This window comes from Apodemus sylvaticus, chromosome 18 (genome assembly GCF_947179515.1).
Source record: "Apodemus sylvaticus chromosome 18, mApoSyl1.1, whole genome shotgun sequence".
In the NCBI taxonomy this organism is placed as follows: Eukaryota; Metazoa; Chordata; class Mammalia; order Rodentia; family Muridae; genus Apodemus; species Apodemus sylvaticus.
Genome location: NC_067489.1, coordinates 59,548,561 through 59,568,820, shown reverse-complemented (window position 1 = coordinate 59,568,820; position 20,260 = coordinate 59,548,561). Strand labels below are relative to the sequence as shown.

At 37.9% G+C, this 20,260-nt stretch overlaps 1 protein-coding gene across 1 annotated transcript in view; it reads left to right on the top strand.

The window, feature by feature from the left end:
* Positions 1 to 20,260, top strand: part of Anxa10 (annexin A10) — an 84,958-nt gene that overhangs the window by 45,667 nt on the left and 19,031 nt on the right. The window contains exons 3-4 of the mRNA XM_052162128.1: positions 3,599 to 3,693; positions 19,981 to 20,094. Coding sequence (XP_052018088.1) covers positions 3,599 to 3,693; positions 19,981 to 20,094 — 209 coding nt within the window. The remainder of the gene's footprint in view (positions 1 to 3,598; positions 3,694 to 19,980; positions 20,095 to 20,260) is intronic.

Here is a 20,260-nt window from a genome sequence, read left to right as displayed (position 1 = left end):
TCTGTGGCTTTAACAACTGTGCCTACACAGGCATCTTTCTCCCTAGCCCCTTCTCCTTTGCTAATCAAATGCATTGTGCCTGTCCGTTGTACCTGCCAATTGGTCTGAGTTCCTAAGATGAGCAACTTGGCTTAGAAAACTGATGGTCATCTGATAAGGTCATAGTTCAGAAATAGGAAGAATTGAAACTTTTTTTAATTCTTTAAGGATTCTTTAAGTTTCGATGTGAAACTTAATAGTCATATATTTTCCTTGAACAAAACTGATTTTTAATGACTTCTAAATGAGCAGGTAGATAGACACAGACAGCATAAAAGAAATTATTACAGAAAAGCATTAATCTTATCCATAGAAAAACGAATGTTTAACTTTGGGACAAGGTTACCTGCTTTGAATAATCTCTCTCTCTCTCTCTCTCTCTCTCTCTCCTTCCCTCTCCTCTCTTTTTCTCCCACCCCATGTGCATTTTTGTCCTGTACCTGAATACATACTACAATATTGTGTTTGCATCATGAGTACTATAACACACATAAAAATAATTGTTAAATATGAAATATGTTCTCTGAATTTGCCTTTAAGAGTTGGCAAACATTTCATGTCTTTTGAAATGTCAATAATTACTAGAAAAACTACAGAGACAATGTAACTTTGTTTTGTTTTGTTTTTATCAGAATTCTGACTGTGATTTTCTTCTTGAAAACTAAGTGCTAGAGCAATCTGATCACCAAAAATAATTATTATCTTCTACATTTTCAGTTTTCCTATAATTACAATCTAAGAGTGAAAACGTGGATTCATTTTGACTGTCATAATGATGTTTATTTGTTTGTGTTTGGTTGGTTGGTTGGTTAGTTGGTTGATTGGTTGGTTGGTTGGTTAGTTGTATGAAGTTTAAGATGAAATATTCAAGAGTGTTTGTAGTTTGATAGCACAGTATCTGGGGAACCATGCCAGAGCAAGAACACAATTTCACATGTATTAAGAGTCTGTCTATTTTAATGACTTTGTTCAAGAGCAATTGGAAAAGATAATTATCAATTGTATTACTCAGATATTCTTATTTAATTAACTATGAAAATAAAGTGAACTCTAAAACAAGTGAAAATCAGTAATTTTGGCAAAAGTTGTAGAATACATATTCATTCAACCTAAAAGGGAATACTCTTAGCTGTGCATTGCATAATGATACAATTAGATTCTTAACTCACCACCATTAGTAGCTATTTACATACATGTATATTCTCAGAAGAGCTGTGTGCATTTTTTAAGTTAAAAGCTATATACATTCCAAATCTCCATGTAACCCTAGATAACTGAAAGCCCTATTAATCTATATATCTAAATCTTTTTTTTAAATATATATTTTTATTTTCTATATTTTTTGTTTACAATCCAAAAGCTTTCTCTTTCCCAGTTCCCCCCTCCCCATATGTCCCATAAGTCCTCTTCTCTCCATCCATTCTCCTATCTTTCCCCTCCCTTTTCTCTGTCTTGGTACTCCCCTACAATGCTGGATCAAGTCTTTCCAGGATCAGGGCCCTCTTCTTCCTTCTTCATGGGAATCATTTGATATGCTAATTGTATCTTCAGTATTCAGAGCTTCAGGTCTAATTAATATCCACTTATCAATGATTGCATTCCATGTGTATTCTTTTGTGATTGTGTTACCTTGCTTAGGATGATATTTTCCAGTTCCATCCATTTGCCTAAAAAATTCATGAATTCATTGTTTTTAATTGCTGAATAAAGGGGTAGACATTTCAAAAGTAATCTATTTTGAAATACAATCAGCATAATGTGGCCACCTTCACTTTGTAGAGGGCCTTTCTCAATGTAACAATAATCATGGAATTTTGCAGATGTCCTTTATCAGACTGAAGAAGTTTCTGCTGATTCCTACTTTAGTTAAAATTTTTGTCTTGAACAGCTCTTGTGTTTTGTCCAATACCTATTTTTACATCTTTCCTTATTGTCATATAAATTTTCTAGTTTAAACTGTCTATGGCTTAGGTTACATTGATTGTCTACTGTTAGGCCTATTTATAATTCTTCATAAACATTGTTGTATACAATTTTTGAGGGTTTTGTGGGGGGTGTATCATTGTTCATGAAAGATCTTTCTCAGTAGTTTATATGTAATGACTGTCTCTGATTTGAACATTAGATTAATAAGGGTTGTCATCCAATACCATTTCTGGTATGTGGAAAAAAATTGTAGACAACTGGTTTTTCTTCTTTTAAAATTTGCATTTATTATTGAAACATCTAATATTAATACTTTGATTCCAAGACACTATCAATTATTGATTCAATTATTATAGATATACATCTATTCATAGTGTCAATTTTTGTGTATAAATTTGATTAGATCGTATCTTCAAAGAAATTAATTCATTTATCTAGACAATTAAAATTTGGAGCATAAAGTAATTTATAATATCCTTTTATTATCTCACTAATAAAGTCAATTAATAATGGGCTCTCTTTTATATCAGTATTTTGTTTCTGTATTTTAATTAACACACTTTAATAAAATTTTTGAGATCCATTTAAAATTATTATGCAATATCTCATAAAGAATAAATGAAGAAAAATGCTATAAAAACTAATAAACACAGAGTAAATCAGAAGGATAGTTTATGTATAATCTCAGCAAAACAACAAAAACAGATGAGCATAGTAACTCAATAAATGTTATGATTATAAGAAAAACAGTGGAAATCAATGAAAATCTTCTATTTATTATTTATAAATATGTTCATAGTCTTCTCTCTTTCAAAATCATCCATCTTTGCATCTTTTCTTAGATGGATGGGTAGAATAAATGAATTATAGGTATGATAAGTAGATAGGTATGTGCTGATGAAGACAGATGGTAGAAAGATAAATAGATAGACAGAGATATATTTCCAGGTTATAAAACTGATAAGAGCAAGAATATTTCTATCTCTCAGGAGAAAATAGAGCATTTATACTTCTGTGTTTTCTGAAATAATAACCCTAAGAAAAAGGAGGTCATGAGACTATTGATAAAAATGAATCAGTTTACATTCTAGTCAAGCTGAAGTTAAAGTTATCTTGGTTACTCAACTCCCAATAGTCAAGAAATAAAGCACAATAGAAAGCAATTATGAAATACAACTTCTATTAGTATTGCAAATGTGATATGTCATGTCATGCCATGCCATGTGGTATTGTGATATTAATAAGTGACGGGTACACAGCACAGAAAGACAATCTAGGTAATGGATGAAAGAAGAAGCCATGTTCCATCCACAGATTGATAGGCTCACTTCCCTCAACTAAATAATGAAGACACCTTGTGCTTTCGTTATTTCCTTCTGTGTTTTCCTGTGGCTCCTACAAAAGCAGCCTTATTTGTATAAGACAAGTTTATTATAAGCCACATCTATTAAATATACTTCGGGAGCATGTCGGATTCATCAAGCATTGCTATTGGATGGATATTCAATAGTGTTTAAAAATGTAAAGTACTAATATGTTTAACACCCGCCTATTTGTTTTAGTCCATAAAGGATGGAGTCTTCCTAGCTACTGAGTAAGCACTAACTTTTGTTTTATTATGGCTTCTTCCTAGACTGCAACAAAGACATGCTGATTGATATCCTAACACAACGCAGCAATGCCCAGAGGCAAATGATAGCTGGGGCCTATCAGAGCATGTATGGCCGGGTAAGACTTCCTCACCTTAACCTGTTTCTAGGTCAAGCGCATGAGCGTCAACACCCTTCTCAGAGAAATGGATTTATTATTTTCCTCAGTCTCACTGAGCACAAGCATTTCTGAACTCCATGTTAGTTTAAATAATTAATGTCTTGCTCTTACGTGTTTCAAGGGATAAAAGCTATATCATGAAAAGCATGTGCCTTTGAGGTATAATCACATTCACAATGGCTACCTGTGCTTTCCCAATTCATATGGCATCTGACAAAAGAAAGATTGGATAACCTTTTATTCCTCTTGGTCCAATTACACTATAAGTGTTGGGCCGGGAACGCCTATATGGAGCGTTAGGGGTGGCACAGAGCACACTAATGATGACTGGGGTCAAAAAATAACATCTTTTGCTCCAGTTCTCTGCAGGTCCCAACCTAGCTCTGAGCCAATATGAATTTTCTTCTCCCCAGCATGCAGTGATGGAGACCATTAACAAAAGGAATGGCGGTTTAAAAATAGTTTAAGGCAATAAAACTATCCATGTTTTAAAGTAATCACATTCTAATTTCAAAGCAAGGACCGTTAAGGAGTCTTTGCTTTTTGTTATGCATTTAAACCACAGATTCAGAACAAAAACTCTTCAGGCCAAAAGGGCCTGGAACAGCAATTACTTTGTCAAGTGAACATTATCGATGAAACGCTCTCATAAAACTTTCTCTACAGAGTTAGTCCATAGAAACTGACTCTGTCTCTAAAGCTCAGCCTTTGAACAACCATAACACATGTGAAAAAAAAACTAGCCCTGTGTTTTAGAATGGTTAACAATCCAGAAAGCTCTACAAGTAGAGACATGAGTTGAATTAAGCTAAAGAAGACAGTTCTACGTTTTGTCCATATAAAACTGTCAGCTCAGCTCATGCTCCCAGAACTACCTTTCTTGCAAATGATATGTAAAAATGTTCAAAGTAGCACAGTTGTTAATCTATTATGATCTAAATGCACACAATTCCATAAGTGGTGCTATTTCTCAGGAACATTTTTTAATACAAGTGTGTACATAGATCCTACCTTTTCATATAGCTAGTTAATTTTGGCAAAAGAACTTCTGTGTATCAAGTTCTGCAAAAAGCATGCCAAAGCAGATTAAAATAAGGCATGAGTTCCTTAGACTCAAGGGATTTAAAACCCATCAAAAAATAACTTCCACTAGAGAGAACCCCTTTTCACTGAGGTCTTAGGGTTGTTTATCCTATGCTTTGGCTGAATAATCGTCATGTCATGACTGATCACTAAATTACTGAGGAAATAGAACAACACGGAGCCAGGATTGTCCCTCACCTCAGAAATCGCATCGTCATTCAGTCAGTTGTCAAGTCCTGCCATTTTTCACCCCCTCACATTCTTCCCTTTCCCCATTACAGATTCTTGATTTAGATCACCATGGTTTTCAGCCCAGACTAATCCTAATTGGTTCCTGCTACACAATCTCTTCCCCTCTCCCTCCTCCCTCACTGACTAGATCAGTCCACCTATAACTACAAAGAGCAAAACTTAAAAATTCTCTAACATTTGTTCTATTACTCCATCATAAGTATGTGTGCATGACATAAACCTGAGTCCTTTCATCCTTTCTCTCTCTGTGTCTCTCTGTCTCTGTCTCTCTCTTTCACCCTCCCTCCCTCCACCCTCTCCATCTTCCTCTCCCTTTTATCACTCTTGCTCTATCTTGCACTCCTTGACTGTATCCCCAGGAAGCATCTGTAGTTTCCCTCAGCACTCCTGCATGCTTCTGCCTCCCCATCATGCTCTTTCATTGTCTTCAGTAGTCTCACTTCTCTTCACATTGGCTGTACCTATCAAACTTTCAGACACTGCATGCCCACTCCTCAAATTCAGCAGAACCTAACACATGAGTTTGTTCTGATCTGTTCCTCACTACCAGTGTGCTAACTTGGAATAACGTTTATTTGGCAGAGCTTAGTATAAATGCTTACTGAACACCAAGACTGCTTGACTGATGTCGGCTGGGACCTCAGAGCCAAATGAAAGCCCTCCAGTAAGATGCAGTCAGACTTCAGGTGCTCCTGAAAAGTTCTCTGCTCTGAATGAGCTGCTTCCTGTTTGAGTCCCAGAGGTCTCTGTACATAAAACCATGATAATGGCTGTTGGTTCATGTTTAAGTCTTACCAAGTTCACTAGAACATCTAAAATAAAATAGGAAGTAGTTTATTTTTGTACCTTGTCTCTAGAACTCAGTCCAAGGTCTAATATGTAGGAGGTTCTTTATTTAGAGTATAAGTCAATCTAGTGCATTGTGTTCTGCCCATCTGTTGTCTACTACCTTCTTTGAAAATAAAAAGTAAATAGAAAGGGGGGATTCCCTCATCATCTGCTCTAGACTTAGAATGTGTATTCACAGTTGCCTGGGTTTCTGTTTTCCCTCACCCCCCTGCATGTTAATCTTCAACCTTCAGGTAGGTCCACCTGACCTCTACCACTGAAAACATCCAGAATTGCTTCTTCTATTTGACATTTACTGCACTGTGTTTTCTAGGTGGAAAACACAGATTATCTTCTGTGTGGATTGTTGATATTTTAATTTTCTATTCACATGAATAATTGAGCATTGATGACAGACTTGTTTTCTTAGCTGTGAGGAGCACACAATTCGAGGTACACTTTATAAACTCCTTTTGACCGATAGTTCACATTAGCACCAGGCTTTTGAAATTCATTGGCGTCATTACTTCCCTAATGTAACAGAATACAAATCCTCAAGCTAACAGGAGAGGTATTTACTGCGAAGCTCATTGGCATAGTTGTCAGTATAAATAATGAGATGACCCACCAGTCTTTCCTGCCACAGTAAGTGTTGGCCTGCTGACAGTGCAACTGGACTAAGGGTTGGGGAGAAGGTTGTCCATCCACAGCAAGCTTTACAACAAGACAATGGTTCCTCAATGGTCGAGTGAAGCAGTAAAGCTATGTGTGTTCCCAGTTTTCAGCTGTGACAGGCTAACTCCGAAATATGTTGATTTCTATCAACCATATCTAATCACAGCATTGGTTGTGTAATTGTGGGCAAGGCCAGAACAATACCATATGGCTAAATTGTGCCTTCCACAGCCTCTCCTTACTGCCCTTTGTTCTCAACTGAGAAAGCATCAGAGTCGTCAAAGGCAGGGAATACCCCACATTCTTCAAGGTCTTGATTAGCTACTCCAAAAAGTTTAATATATTTGACAATGTAACCAATCCAAGGTATATATTGACATTAATAACTCCCTCTCATGTTCTTTGGTGTGTGTGTGTGTGTGTGTGTGGTGTGGTGTGTCCATAACTCTTTTTTTGGCGGGGGGGGGGGGGGGGGGCGTGGCTTGGTTTTTCAAGACAGGGTTTCTCTGTATAGCCCTGGCTGTACTGGAAATCATTCTGTAGACCAGGCTGGCCTCCAACTCAGAAATCTGTCTACCTCTGCCTCCCAAGTGTTGTGCGCCACCACCACCCGGCGTGTCCATAATTCTTATCATCTTAATACATCCATCTATTACTCATGATGTATCCCCTCCCTCTGAAACACAAGCTCCAGAAAGGAAGGGATATTTGTTTGATTTACCAGTGTAGTGTGCCCAGAGTGCCCACCACAATTAAATTGAAATGGTTGACACTATTGATGGAACCTGGGTCCCCAAAATATATGTCAGAGCCCTATCTCCACTGTGATTATAACTCAAAATAGAGTTCTAATGAGACAAATCAGAAAAAAACTGAAAACGTAAAAAGGATAGATCCCTCCTCCAGTGGGAAGGTTTTCATAAGAAAATGAAGAGACCCCAAGGTGTGTGTGTGTGTGTGTGTGTGTGTGTGTGTGTGTGTGTGTGATGAAAATGATGTAACCGTGTGCACGTCAGGGAAACAGAGCAAGCCAACACACGAAGACATTTGACTTTTGGTCCTCAGCATCCTGAGACAGAAATTCTGATTAAAGCCCATGGCATCCTGTCATGGATGACTGAGCGGTGTAGTTCCACTGGCACTCTATAAATAGATGTTAATTGCAAAGTGTTCGTTCTTCAAGTTCACCATGTTCTCAATTACACCTTCCCTTTCTGTCCCTAAGCTTCATGGTTAAAAATATCAATATCTGAAGAGTAATATTGCTAGAAAGTTGTTTGATAGAAATTATCTGGTCTACTTTATAGATATGTTTCCCCTTCCTATAGAAGAATACTTTTTCCTTCACACCTCAATTCTAGTTTGAATAGGAGTAATAGAAATAGTTTTAGTCCAAAGACTGAAATAGATTATATAGTTTGTCACAAATAAATGTTTTATAAATATTAAATAGGCATTAATATAAATTAACCAAATCTCCTGATAAAACTGGGAATTAAATTAATAAATAAAACTTAATTATTAACTTAAAATAATTTCTAATTTTTAAAAAAAAATTTAAAGAATCAAAATTGTATGATTTCATAAAATCACCTATTTAATTTTCTTATTGAAATTGTTAATGACATGTACAGTAATGAAGACAGAAAGGAAGAATGAGAAGAGAGGGGAAGAGGGAAAGGTAAACTGACAATACAGTTATCTCTGCATTAAAAGTAGCCTCGCTGGGCTTCACGTTTCTCTCTAAGGCACTTCTGTGAGTTCCCACTTGTACCCACAATACATGACTCCTGTTTTCCTTATGTGATCAGTAACACTGGATGATACAAAGCTTCATCAGGTTAATATGTCTGCCATGTAGGCACAACTGAAATTTCACAGCAGTTTTAACCACTCTATTATGTGTGTGTAACAGAAATCTCACTGTAGGTTTTAACTTTCCTTCTTTTCCATGACAAGTGTATTGGAGGATAGCTTTCCATGTCTCTTTTATAGACAAGATGCTGCTTCTTGGCAATTAGCAGTCTGCATCCTCTATGTGTTTTTTATCGGCATTTTGCCTTTATATTGATATGTATGTCTTCATACTTTTATACTACTCATTTTTTATATTATGCTAATTGAAAATATTTATATAGGTATGTTTTGTATTACATGATTGTTTTAATAATCATAACTATATAAAACATAATATAGATAGATAAAATATATAATTATATAGATAAGCATTGAGAACTATGAAAAGTGTAGGATATTAACTTCTTTACAAGATAGCAAGTTAACCAATCAAGATAACACGGATGCTGGTACAGAAGGCCCTTGAGTCAAAGACAGAAGAATTTCAGTACTCTCATTAGGAATGGTCAAACATGTCTCAGCTGTTGTTAGTAGGTTCCTGAACTGCGATTTCCCAGGGATCAATGTGAAGAGCATCTTTACATATGGTGGGTCACATTGTAGCCAAGAAACCAAGAGATCACAAAACCAAAATTCTTTTAATGGACAAAATGCATGCCTGTGTTTGCTCTTTATGGAAACCTTATCTCTGTTTTCACAGTGATATAAAAACATTCTTACAGAATCAGGACAAAACGAAAAGCTATCAGTGACTCACTGTGCATAGATTTCTAAATATGAGGCCCAGAGAAAACTGCTATCTACCTGTATTGACCCCAATTTCTATACAACTTTGGCAACTTACAAATGTTAACAATTGTGCCAAAGGTAATTAACTCTTACGGCACTGACCAACAAAGTCTGACAGATCACCAATTTCTCTTGATTTTCATTAACGTTCTTATAAACAGGAGTCTGCACAACACAAAAAAGTAAACTGACGTATTATTTCTAATAGTACTTTCACTGAGTCCTAGGTTCAGTGAGCTAACAAACATTACAATATCATTGGGGACTAACCAATCTTCTTTTCAAATTCAACTCCCCCTATTTGTCTTGAAATTTTAAGCTGGATCATTCAGTAAAATATCTTAGCTATGCGATTGTTTTCACCTTGGTCATAATGAAAATGTCTAATGTGACTCTATCATCTGTAATAACCTTAGCTGTTGCCACTGTGAATGCTTTCTGTCTTATTCAGGGTTTCTATTCCTGCACAAACATCATGACCAAGAAGCAAGTTGGGGAGGAAAGGGTTTACTGAGCTTACACTTCCACACTGCTGTTCATCACTAAAGGAAGTCAGGACTGGAACTCAAGCAAGTCAGGAAGCAGGAGCTGATGCAGAGGCCATGGAGGGATGTTCTTTACTGGCTTGCTTCCCCTGGCTTGCTCACCCTGCTCTCTTATAGAACCCAAGACTACCAGCCCAGAGATGGCACCACCCACAAGGGGCCCTCCAGCCTTGATCACTATTTGAGAAAATGTCCCACAGATGGATCTCATATAGACACTTCTCCAACTTAAACTCCTTTCTCTGTGATAATTCCAGCCTGTGTCAAGTTGACACACAAAATCAACCAGTACACTTTCCCAGGTCAATATAATTTAATTATGCAATTCAACCCAGCCCAAGGTGTAAGGCAATTGTTCTTCCTTTACCAAGAGAAAACTATCAAATTCCATTTTAGAAGCATCAATTTCACCTTTTCTTATAATATCTCCAACATATAACTGGGACTATTTGGAATTGTTAAGTTGTGGAGGGGCAAGGTCATTTTTATAAGTTTCCAGAAAGCTAATATATCCTACAAAGAGACAATAGTTCAATGAGAAGAAAATACTCTTTTATAGTCCAGGACTACAAAAATCCTAAAATAATAGAAGAAGATAAAAACAGTAAACCCCTATGCACACTTTTGGTTAGACTGCTAATGAGGATAAGAGTGTAGACCGAACATTGCGTCCAGATGTAAGCCAGGAGAAAGAAATGAACATCAGGCTCAGGAACGATTCTGTTAGAATATCGAATATTAGGCAAGTCTACATAATTTTGCTTCACCTCACTATGAGCATTGCCAAGGAAAAGACTGAGTAGATATGACATTTTTCTCTTGTGGGGACCAAGTGTCCTACTGCACTGGGCACGACTATAGAATGAGAAAGAACCAGAGTGAGAATTCTTACTAGGTTGATGAATTAAGAGCATATAAATGGTGGACCACACTATAGGTGTATGGGATGCCTGGATCCTACCCTATATTTGAGATGCTTTTCTAAAAAAATTACAAATGAAGACATAACATGGTCAGTCCAGAAATCCTAAAACACAGCATGGATTGGTGTCAAGTACTAAGGTAACGTGTGACTGGAAACAATCGATTGACCAGAAATAGCAGCACTGTGACTTGAAAATGTTTAACTGTGGGTAGCTCCAAAAAAGGAACCTAGTCTGCAACGCTCTGTGAGGTGATTTCCTTTCTGTGGAAAACAAAAAACAAAAACAAAAAAAAAACAAAAACAAAAACAAAAACCCCATCAAGTTATATTTAACAAAAGTTGCAAGATTGGCAAGCACTGGCAACTTGGAATGTAAGACATCGAGGACTTCACTACACTCCTAGTTTATGATGGGATATGTTTTATGATGTCCACTTCACTAACAGACCACAGAGACAACAGTGTAATGTGGAGAATGTAGTCTAAATTACTACTAGCAAGATTCCAGGTTTTTTTTTTTAATTTGGTTATCTTATTTATTTACATTTCAAATGTAAATAAATAAATAAATAAATCCCCCTTCCCACTTTCCCCTCCACAAACTCCGTAACCCCTCCCTAGTCTCTCCTGCTTCTAAGACTGTGCTCCCCCACCCATCCACCTACTCCCTCCTCAGCGCCCTAGCATTCTCTTATGATGGGTGATGGAGCCTCCACAGGACCAAGGGGCTCCCCTTCCATTGATGCCAAATAAGGCAATCCTCTGCTACCATGGGTCCTTCCATGTATATTCTTGCTTTGTGGTTTAGTCCATGGGAGTTTTACTTGGGGGGGTCTTATTGGTTGGCATTGTTGTTCTTCCTTTGGGGTTGGAAACCCCTTCAACTGCTTCAGTCCTCCTCCTAACTCTTCCATTGTGGTCCCCATGCCCTGTCCTATGGTTGGCTGCATGCACTCACATCTGTGTTGGTCAGGCTCTGGCACAGCCTCTCAGGGTACAGCTATACCAGGCCCCTGTCAGCAAGTGATTCTTGGTATCAGAAATAGTTTCTGGGTTTGGTGACTGCAGATGGAATGGATCCCTAAGTGGGGCAGTCTCTGGATGGCCTTTCCTTCCATCTCTGCTCTACTCTTTGTCCCTGCATTTTCGTTTGACAGGAGTAATTCTAGATTAATAGCTTTGAGGTGGGTGAACAGCCCCATCCCTCAAACAGTGGTCATGCCTACCCACTGGATATGGTCTCCACACGTTCTTTCTCCACTTTTGGGGGTATTTCAGCTAATATCATCCCTGTTAGGTCCTGGGAACCACTTTGGTCCCTAGCATCTGGAACTTTCTAGTGGCGACCCCCAGTTCCCCATCCCTGACTGCTGCACACCTCCATTCAAATTCCTGACCCTCTACACTTCTCCCCCTCCTCCAATACCTGATCCTTCCCCCATTTTCCTCCCCCTCCTCTCTTACTCCCAGATCCATCCCTCCCTCTACCTCCTGTGATTATTTTCTTCCCCCTTCTGAGTAAGACTGAAGCATCCACACTTTGGTCTTCCTTCTTGGATTTCATATGGTCTGAGTTGTATCATGGGTATTCTGAGCTTTTTTAGCTAATATCCATTTATCAGTGAGTATATACCACGTGTATTCTTTTGTGACCAAGTTAACTCACTCAGGAAGATACTTTCTGGTTCCATCCATTTGCCTTTGAATTTAATGTTTATGAGAAAGAATAATGACTTCCTATGGCTGTAAGAATGCCCTCAAAGGCCAGAAGTCATAATATTTTCAACAGCTACAGACCCAATGAATTAGACAATTTATACTTTTTTATTTATAATTTTTATTTTCAATATTCTTTGTTTTCTTTTTTTAATTTATTGATATATTTATTTACATTTCAAATGATTTCCCCTTTTCTGGACCCCCACTCCCCGAAAGTCCCATCAGTCCCCTTCCCTCCCCTGTTTTCCCACCCAACCCTTCCCACTTCCCTGTTCTGATTTTGTTCTATACTGCTTGGTTCCCCCCTCCCCATAACTTCCCTAAGCCCTCTTCCCTCTGCCCATTCTCCTATCAACTCCCTCCTACTTCTCTGTCCTGGTACTCCCCTACAATGCTGGAACAAGCCTTTTCAGGATCCAAGACCTCTCCTTCCTTCTTCTTGGGAGTCATTTGATATGTGAATTGTGTCTTGGTTATTCAGAGTTTCTGAACTAATATCCACTTATCAGTGACTGTATTCCATGTGTGTTCTTTTGTGATTGGGTTATCTCACTTAGGACGATATTTTCCAGATCCAACCATTTGCCTAAGAATTTCATGAATTCATTGTTTTTAATTGCTGAGTAGTATTCCATTGTGTAAATATACCACATTTTCTGTATCCATTCCTCCACTGAGGGACATCTGGGTTCTTTCCAGTTTCTGGCTATTATAAATAGGGCTGCTATGAACACAGTGGAGCATGTGTTCTTATTGCATGCTGGGGAAAGGGGGAAAGTTCCTGAATAGAACACCAATAGCTTTTGCTCTAAGATCAAGAATCAACAAATGGGACCTCATAAAATTACAAAGTTTTTGTAAGGCAAAGGACACTGTTAAGTGGACAAAACAGCAACCAACAAATTGGGAAAGGATCTTCACCAACCCTATATCTGACAGAGGGCTAATATCTAATATATACAAGGAACTCAAGAAGTTAGACTCCAGAAAACCAAACAACCCTATTAAAAAAATGGGGTACAGAGTTAAACAAAGAATTCTCACCTGAAGAACTTCGGATGGCGGAGAAGCATCTTAAAAAATGCTCAACTTCATTAGTCATTAGGGAAATGCAAATCAAAACAACCCTAAGATTTCATCTTACACCAGTCAGAATGGCTAAGATTAAAAATTCAGGAGACAGCAGGTGTTGGAGAGGGTGTGGAGAAAGAGGAACACTCCTCCACTGCTGGTGGGGTTGCAAATTGGTACAACCACTCTGGAAAGCAGTCTGGCGGTTCCTCCGAAAACTGGGCACCTCACTTCCAGAAGATCCTGCTATACCACTCCTGGGCATATACCCAGAAGACTCCCCACCATGTAATAAGGATACATGCTCTACTATGTTCATAGCAGCCCTATTTATAATTGCCAGATGCTGGAAAGAACCCAGGTATCCCTCAACAGAAGAGTAGATGCAAAAAATGTGGTATATCTACACAATGGAGTACTATTCAGCCATTAGAAACAATGAATTCATGAAATTCTTAGGCAAATGGATGGAGCTAGAGAATATCATACTAAGTGAGGTAACCCATACTCAAAAGGTGAATCATGGTATGCACTCACTAATAAGTGGATATTAACCTAGAAAACTGGAATACCCAAAACATAATCCACACATCAAATGAGGTACAAGAAGAAAGGAGGAGTGGCCCCTGGTTCTGGAAAGACTCAGTGAAACAGTATTCGGCAAAACCAGAACGGGGAAGTGGGAAGGGGTGGGCGGGAGGATAGGGGAAGAGAAGGGGGCTTATGGGACTTTCGGGGAGTGGGCGGGCTGGAAAAGGGAAATCATTTGATATGTAAATAAATTATATCGAATAAGAAGCTTAAAAAAAATGGTGTACAGAGCTAAACAAAGAAGTTTCACCTGAAGAACTTCGAATAGCTGAGAAGCAGCTTAAAAAATGCTCAACATCATTAGTCATTAGGGAAATGCAAATCAAAACAACCCTGAGATTTCACTTTACACCAAGTGGCTAAGATTAAAAACTCAGGAAACAGCAGATATTGGCGAAGATGTGGAGAAAGAGGACCACTCCTCCACTGCTGGTGGGAATGCAAGTTGGTACAACCACTCTGGAAATCAACTTATACTTTTTAAGTATTAAACTGAAGCTATCAGCCCAACATCCCAAACACGAGTAACAAGATAAAATCATCAAAGGGGGATAATTCACTTACCAGAGCTGTGAGGACAGCCTTGCTTATGCCCCTGTATAATTATTGGCCAGTTCTACTTGACTTAACTATCTGTGTCAACTGACCCAATGAATATTTTCCTATCTGCATATACTACCCAACATTTCACATTAATGCCCAAACCAGATAGTTTTCAGAACTAGTATAACTAGTATAACTACCCATTACTTCCTAACAGAAATAGAGTGAGGACTGAGTGTTCACATAAGAGCCTCCAAGGAAAATCCAAGATTCAGACCGTACCAACTTCAATATGCTGTGTTTCTCTAGAAGACTAAACTATTATTGTTCCCATCAGACAAAACAGAACAACTCAGGTCTGCATCAGAACCTGAAGCATTAAACAAACTGTGTGTGGAATGCGGCTGTTTAGAAGAATATTTTTTTACTGTAACAAAGTAATGCAACTTGCACAGATGTCTTTATAATGAAGCACAATTGTATATTTATACATGAATCTCACAGTAAGTAGAATTAAGCCAGATTTAAACTTTCACTCTACGTGCTGGCCTTTTGAGTATTTTAATAATAGGCCTTGTTTTTATGATTAATTAGGAAAAGGCATACAAGTTAAAAGCATATGCAAGCGTTCCCCTGAGTATATTCAAACAAGTAGAACATCATAGTCCACTTTTGACCCCCCATTTCATCCATAAGACAATGATGTGAATAAGAAGTCATGGATGAGAAACTGTTGTTTCATTTTTAATTTAATCAGAGCGGTCAGATGGTTTCAGCAGTGGCACCGAACATCTCAATTTGAAAGGCAAGTACTCATTAGCTTAATGGAAGGCCAAGCTGTGATTCCAGCAGAGCCTGCTTCAGGGCAAGGCTTCAGAAAATAAGAAATCAGAGGCGATGAGGCTGGGGAAAGTCACACTCCAGAGGTTGTGTCTGAGAAGTTATTTATATAACTCCAAGTGAGAATGTAAGGGTCTAATTAGGAAGCCAACTTGAATGTTCCTCTTTGAACTTTCAAAGTGTACTTATTTAAACATACAATTCAATATTTATCTTGCCAGCTGAAGGCACAGTCTCCTTCCTGGTGCCCTGAGAATAGCATGCTGTTTCTCCTTCTATAGAGTTCAGCCTGCTGTGCACTGTGCCTTGGTGATTTTCCCTGATTTCTGTGCCCTCCACTCAGGGAAAGCTGCTGGGAATAGAGATTGCTTTCCTTGTTTATTTTTACACTAGCCAAGAATGACTACAAACAAATAATTGTTGAATTACATGTTGTCCTATCCATTCATTTGCTCGCTTTGTAATTATTGTACAAGTACTTAGTAGTTACCAGGCACAGCTCCATGGACTGATGGAAAAGCGGTGGATAAAGCAGGTCAGGTCTCTGCCATGGTGGAACCGATGCCTGCCTTGGTGGGAAGGAACGTTATTTGGTAAAACCTATCAGTCTGAAGTGGGTGCTGTGGAATAAGACAAAGTCGAGTGAGAATTGCAGGATGTGCTGGAGGGACTGGGTGAATGAGTGGCTCTATATGTTTTCTCTGAGAAGCCTGAAGGGTGAGGAAACATTGGGGAATAATATGAAAGGCAGAGTAAAGGTCAAAGCCAAGCACCAGAGCAGACCTGCCCTTCCAGAAGCAGGAAGAAGCCCACTATAGCTAGAGTAGACCAATCAGGAGCAAAGAGAAGAGCAATGTGTGCCAAGGTATGATCAGAATGTACTATGACTCTTTTCAATGCTGGTAAGAATGTACATTGATATTTACCTGCAATAACATACCCAGTGCCTGCTTTCTTCTGAGATAAACCATGGTGAAGAAGGACAACGTTTTCTTTTTGCGTAGAGGAACATTTAAGGCAGAATAGTTAGTCTGATTTCCTTTCTATTTTCAGGAACTTGTCATCATATTTTTAGAGAGAAAACAGGGAATAAGCACAGGAGAGCTCATCAGATCATTGCTCTGTTACTGTGGAGGAGAGAAGATGAAGGTCTGGCCCAGGCGGGTAGAAGGGGAAGCAGCGAGGGTTGGCCAGAGATGGCCAGTACTGTTGGCCAGTTCAAGGACTGTAAACACATGCTGCTTACCAAGGACAGGGGCTGAGCAAGGCACAAGAGGCATTCATTGTGTGAACATCACAGACTGACTGTACTTGCTCATATTAGGAACCTGAGAGTCACTAAGCTCTGGGAACTTCCCATCTCCTTCGTTTTCATATAGCATCACCATGTGTACAGAACATGGCTCTGTTTCCAAGTTAGAGATGATAGACTGTACTGACACCGGGTATGGTGAAAATAGAAGAAACGAAAGATAACAGACGAGGCTCTGAGCAGTGGGGATAGTAAAAGACACATACTGTGAAGATGAGAAGATGGAAGCCATACTATATTGCCATTGTTTATAGCCATTGTTTATAGCTAAAGACTACTGATATGCAAGCTTTTTGAATATTTTGGAGGGAATGACATTTTTGGAGTACATTTTGGAGTGTTAAAAGTATTTTTAACAATTCCTTTCAAGTCTTATGACACTTGTATGGGTCCTGTGAGGAGGGTTTTTGTTTGCTTTTCTCAGAAAGGTAAAACATGCAAAGAAATTTAGTAATATTCTTTCAATCTCATGCCAATATTATACACAAGATTAAAACTATAACATAGTATCAGTAAAGAGCGTCGAAAACATGGCTTCTTTCACTAACCTGTTATTTAACTGAACTTTTTTTTTAATGCCTGAACTTTTACATTTTTTTATTCGATATATTTTTTATTTACATTTCAAATGATTTCCCCTTTTCTAACCCCCCACTCCCCGAAAGTCCCGCAAGCCCCCTTCTCTCCCCCTGTCCTCCCACCCACCCCTTCCCACTTCCCCGTTCTGGTTTTGCCAAATACTGCTTCACTGAGTCTTTCCAGAACAAGGGGCCACTCCTCCTTTCTTCTTGTACCTCATTTGATGTGTGGATTATGTTTAGGGTATTCCAGTTTTCTAGGTTAATTCTTAGGCAAATGGATGGAGCAAGAGAACATCATACTAAGTGAGGTAACCCTGACTCAAAAGGTGAATCATGGTATGCACTCACTAATAAGTGGATATTAACTGAACTTTTTAAAACAAACTTTCTATAGCATTCTCTTTTTCTCTGTCTCTCATACACACAGAGATACGAAATAAAGACATATATTGCCATCTAGTGGCAATTCCAATCAAGGTTAGTAGTGGAATACATATTCAATATTGTCTAGAATTGGTGTAATGTGTAAAGAAACAAAGGAGGTGTTATATACATATGGAGTAAGAGCAGTGATCAAACAAATATGCTAAAAGATTAAATCAAAGACTTGGGATGCTCAAGTAATCTTCAACTTGAAGAGTACATTTATTCTTTGCAGATAATAAAATCTATTTCTCTTTCCATACTCATCTATTCTTTTTTTTTCCGGGTTTTGTTTGTTTGTTTGTTTGTTTGTTTGTTTGTTTTTTGAGACAGGGTTTCTCTGTGTAGCTCTGGCTGTCCTGGAACTCACTCTGTAGACCAGGACAGCCTCAAACTCAGAAATCAACCTGCCTCTGCCTCCCAAGTGCTGGGATTAAAGGTGTGCACCACCACCACCACCCGGCCCCACTCATCTATTCATAAGTTTGTTTATTCTTTCATTTTTATTGATCTACTTACATATTACAAATGTTCTATCTACATGTTGTACAACACTATATATAGTTAAACACTGACTTTAGGAAATTTTTTGAGACAATCTATGTGTTCATAGACACTGGAAAAATATATGCATATGAAGTCTTACCTTGATTGTTACAATAAATTTCAAATAAGCACTCAGTTTAGGATTAGAGAAAAACTGGTATCTCAGGAGCCAGTTCAAGTGTTAAACCTTTATATTAGCTGTCTGAGCATTGCTATCTGTCTATAATGGCATATTGAATATGTCTGTCTGCATGCACTAATAGTTCCAATCCACTGTATCATCTCTAAGTTAACATAAACTCTTCATTCTTAAAACATATGCTGTATTCCCAATCTAGGCTCCCTGTTCCCTAGACACTATTACAAAACAGACTGGCTAAGCTTGGTGGCATGCACTTGTAATTATAGTATTCAGGATACTGAGGCAGGAGGATAGTGAATTCAAGGCCAACTTAGGCAGTACAGTAAGACTGTCTTTTAAAAACCACAAAGGGATCATATCCAGGCCCCTGCCTCTTATTTCTCACCTAAACCAAGCACTATTTACAGCTAATTGCAGAATTGATGCAGTGAATCAAAATTCTTTTCACATCCTCAAAGCGCATACTAAACAGTGGCTACTTAAATTCTCACACTCTTCCATTTGCCTTGTTCAGATCCCAGTTTCTCAGGGCCATTCCTTGTGCACCAAAAAACAGGTTGGAATAAATAATGTCTGAGTCTCCATGAACATTTAGATTTTAAACCAACTTGATGTTGACTTAAAGTTAGTTTGCCATTTTATATGCATATTCTATTTTACTCAATGTCTTCTCAGTCCTTCAAGTTTGTCTCTTCTAATATCTTTGCCATGCAAATAAAGTATAACAAGATTGAATTTATTCTAATAAATTTTGTTATGCCTTAGTAATAGTCTAAAATACTAAATACTATTGCACACTTTTAAGTAGAACTAGATATACTTTATACATTTTAGAAAAACTCTATAAACTTTAATATTTTTCAATTGTCTGGATGAACTGACAGAAATGTAGTTAGCATAGTTTTTAATTTCTTAGTATACCAGAAAACTAGAAAGAAGTATTAATTTAATATTTTATATCTTCATCCCAAGAACTAAAATCTGGCATTTATGTTTATCTATTTACACAATTTTCAATATTTTACATAATGTGGATTTATTTGAAAAATGTATAAGATTAGTTCATGTAAGTTTTATTCCACAGAGTAACTAAGTACACCCTGCTGAAAGAGACTTTGTATAAGGAAATAAGGTAAAACACATATTTTATTTAAAGATTAATGGCTCATTAATTATGTCCAGGAAAACCAAAGACTGTGGGCTCAGTGTTTGCAAGTTCAATGTTTATTTTCATATGGAAATCAAAAGAAGCATGAGGGTTGAGGATTATAAATGGAAATAGCTCCTCTACTGCCGTAACTAAAATTTCCACACTCTATCATTCACAGACGTGATTAACAAATCAGTCATTTCAGTCCCTCAAGTCCATTGTCCAGTGTAACCCAAAGATGTGTGTGAATCAAAACCACACTTATTGTTTGACAATATGAGAAGGACATTTTCATAAAAGATTCCTCACAGTCATGTTTCTCTTCTACATTCGGTGCATGTTTTAATTTTTATGTTTACTTCTTCCTCCATAGGACCTGATTGCAGACCTGAAGGAACAACTTTCATCTCACTTCAAAGAAGTGATGGTGGGCCTGATGTATCCTCCACCATCTTACGATGCTCATGAGCTCTGGCACGCCATGAAGGTAAATGGTCCAGTAACATACCTGCATCAGACACAGGCTGATCCAATAATACACCTATGACAGGGACAGGCTCACATTTCAACAAAGGATAGACTTATTGGTGACAGTACCACAATTTGTATAATCAGAGAGGCAAAAGAGCATAACTAACCCATTGTCAAACTAT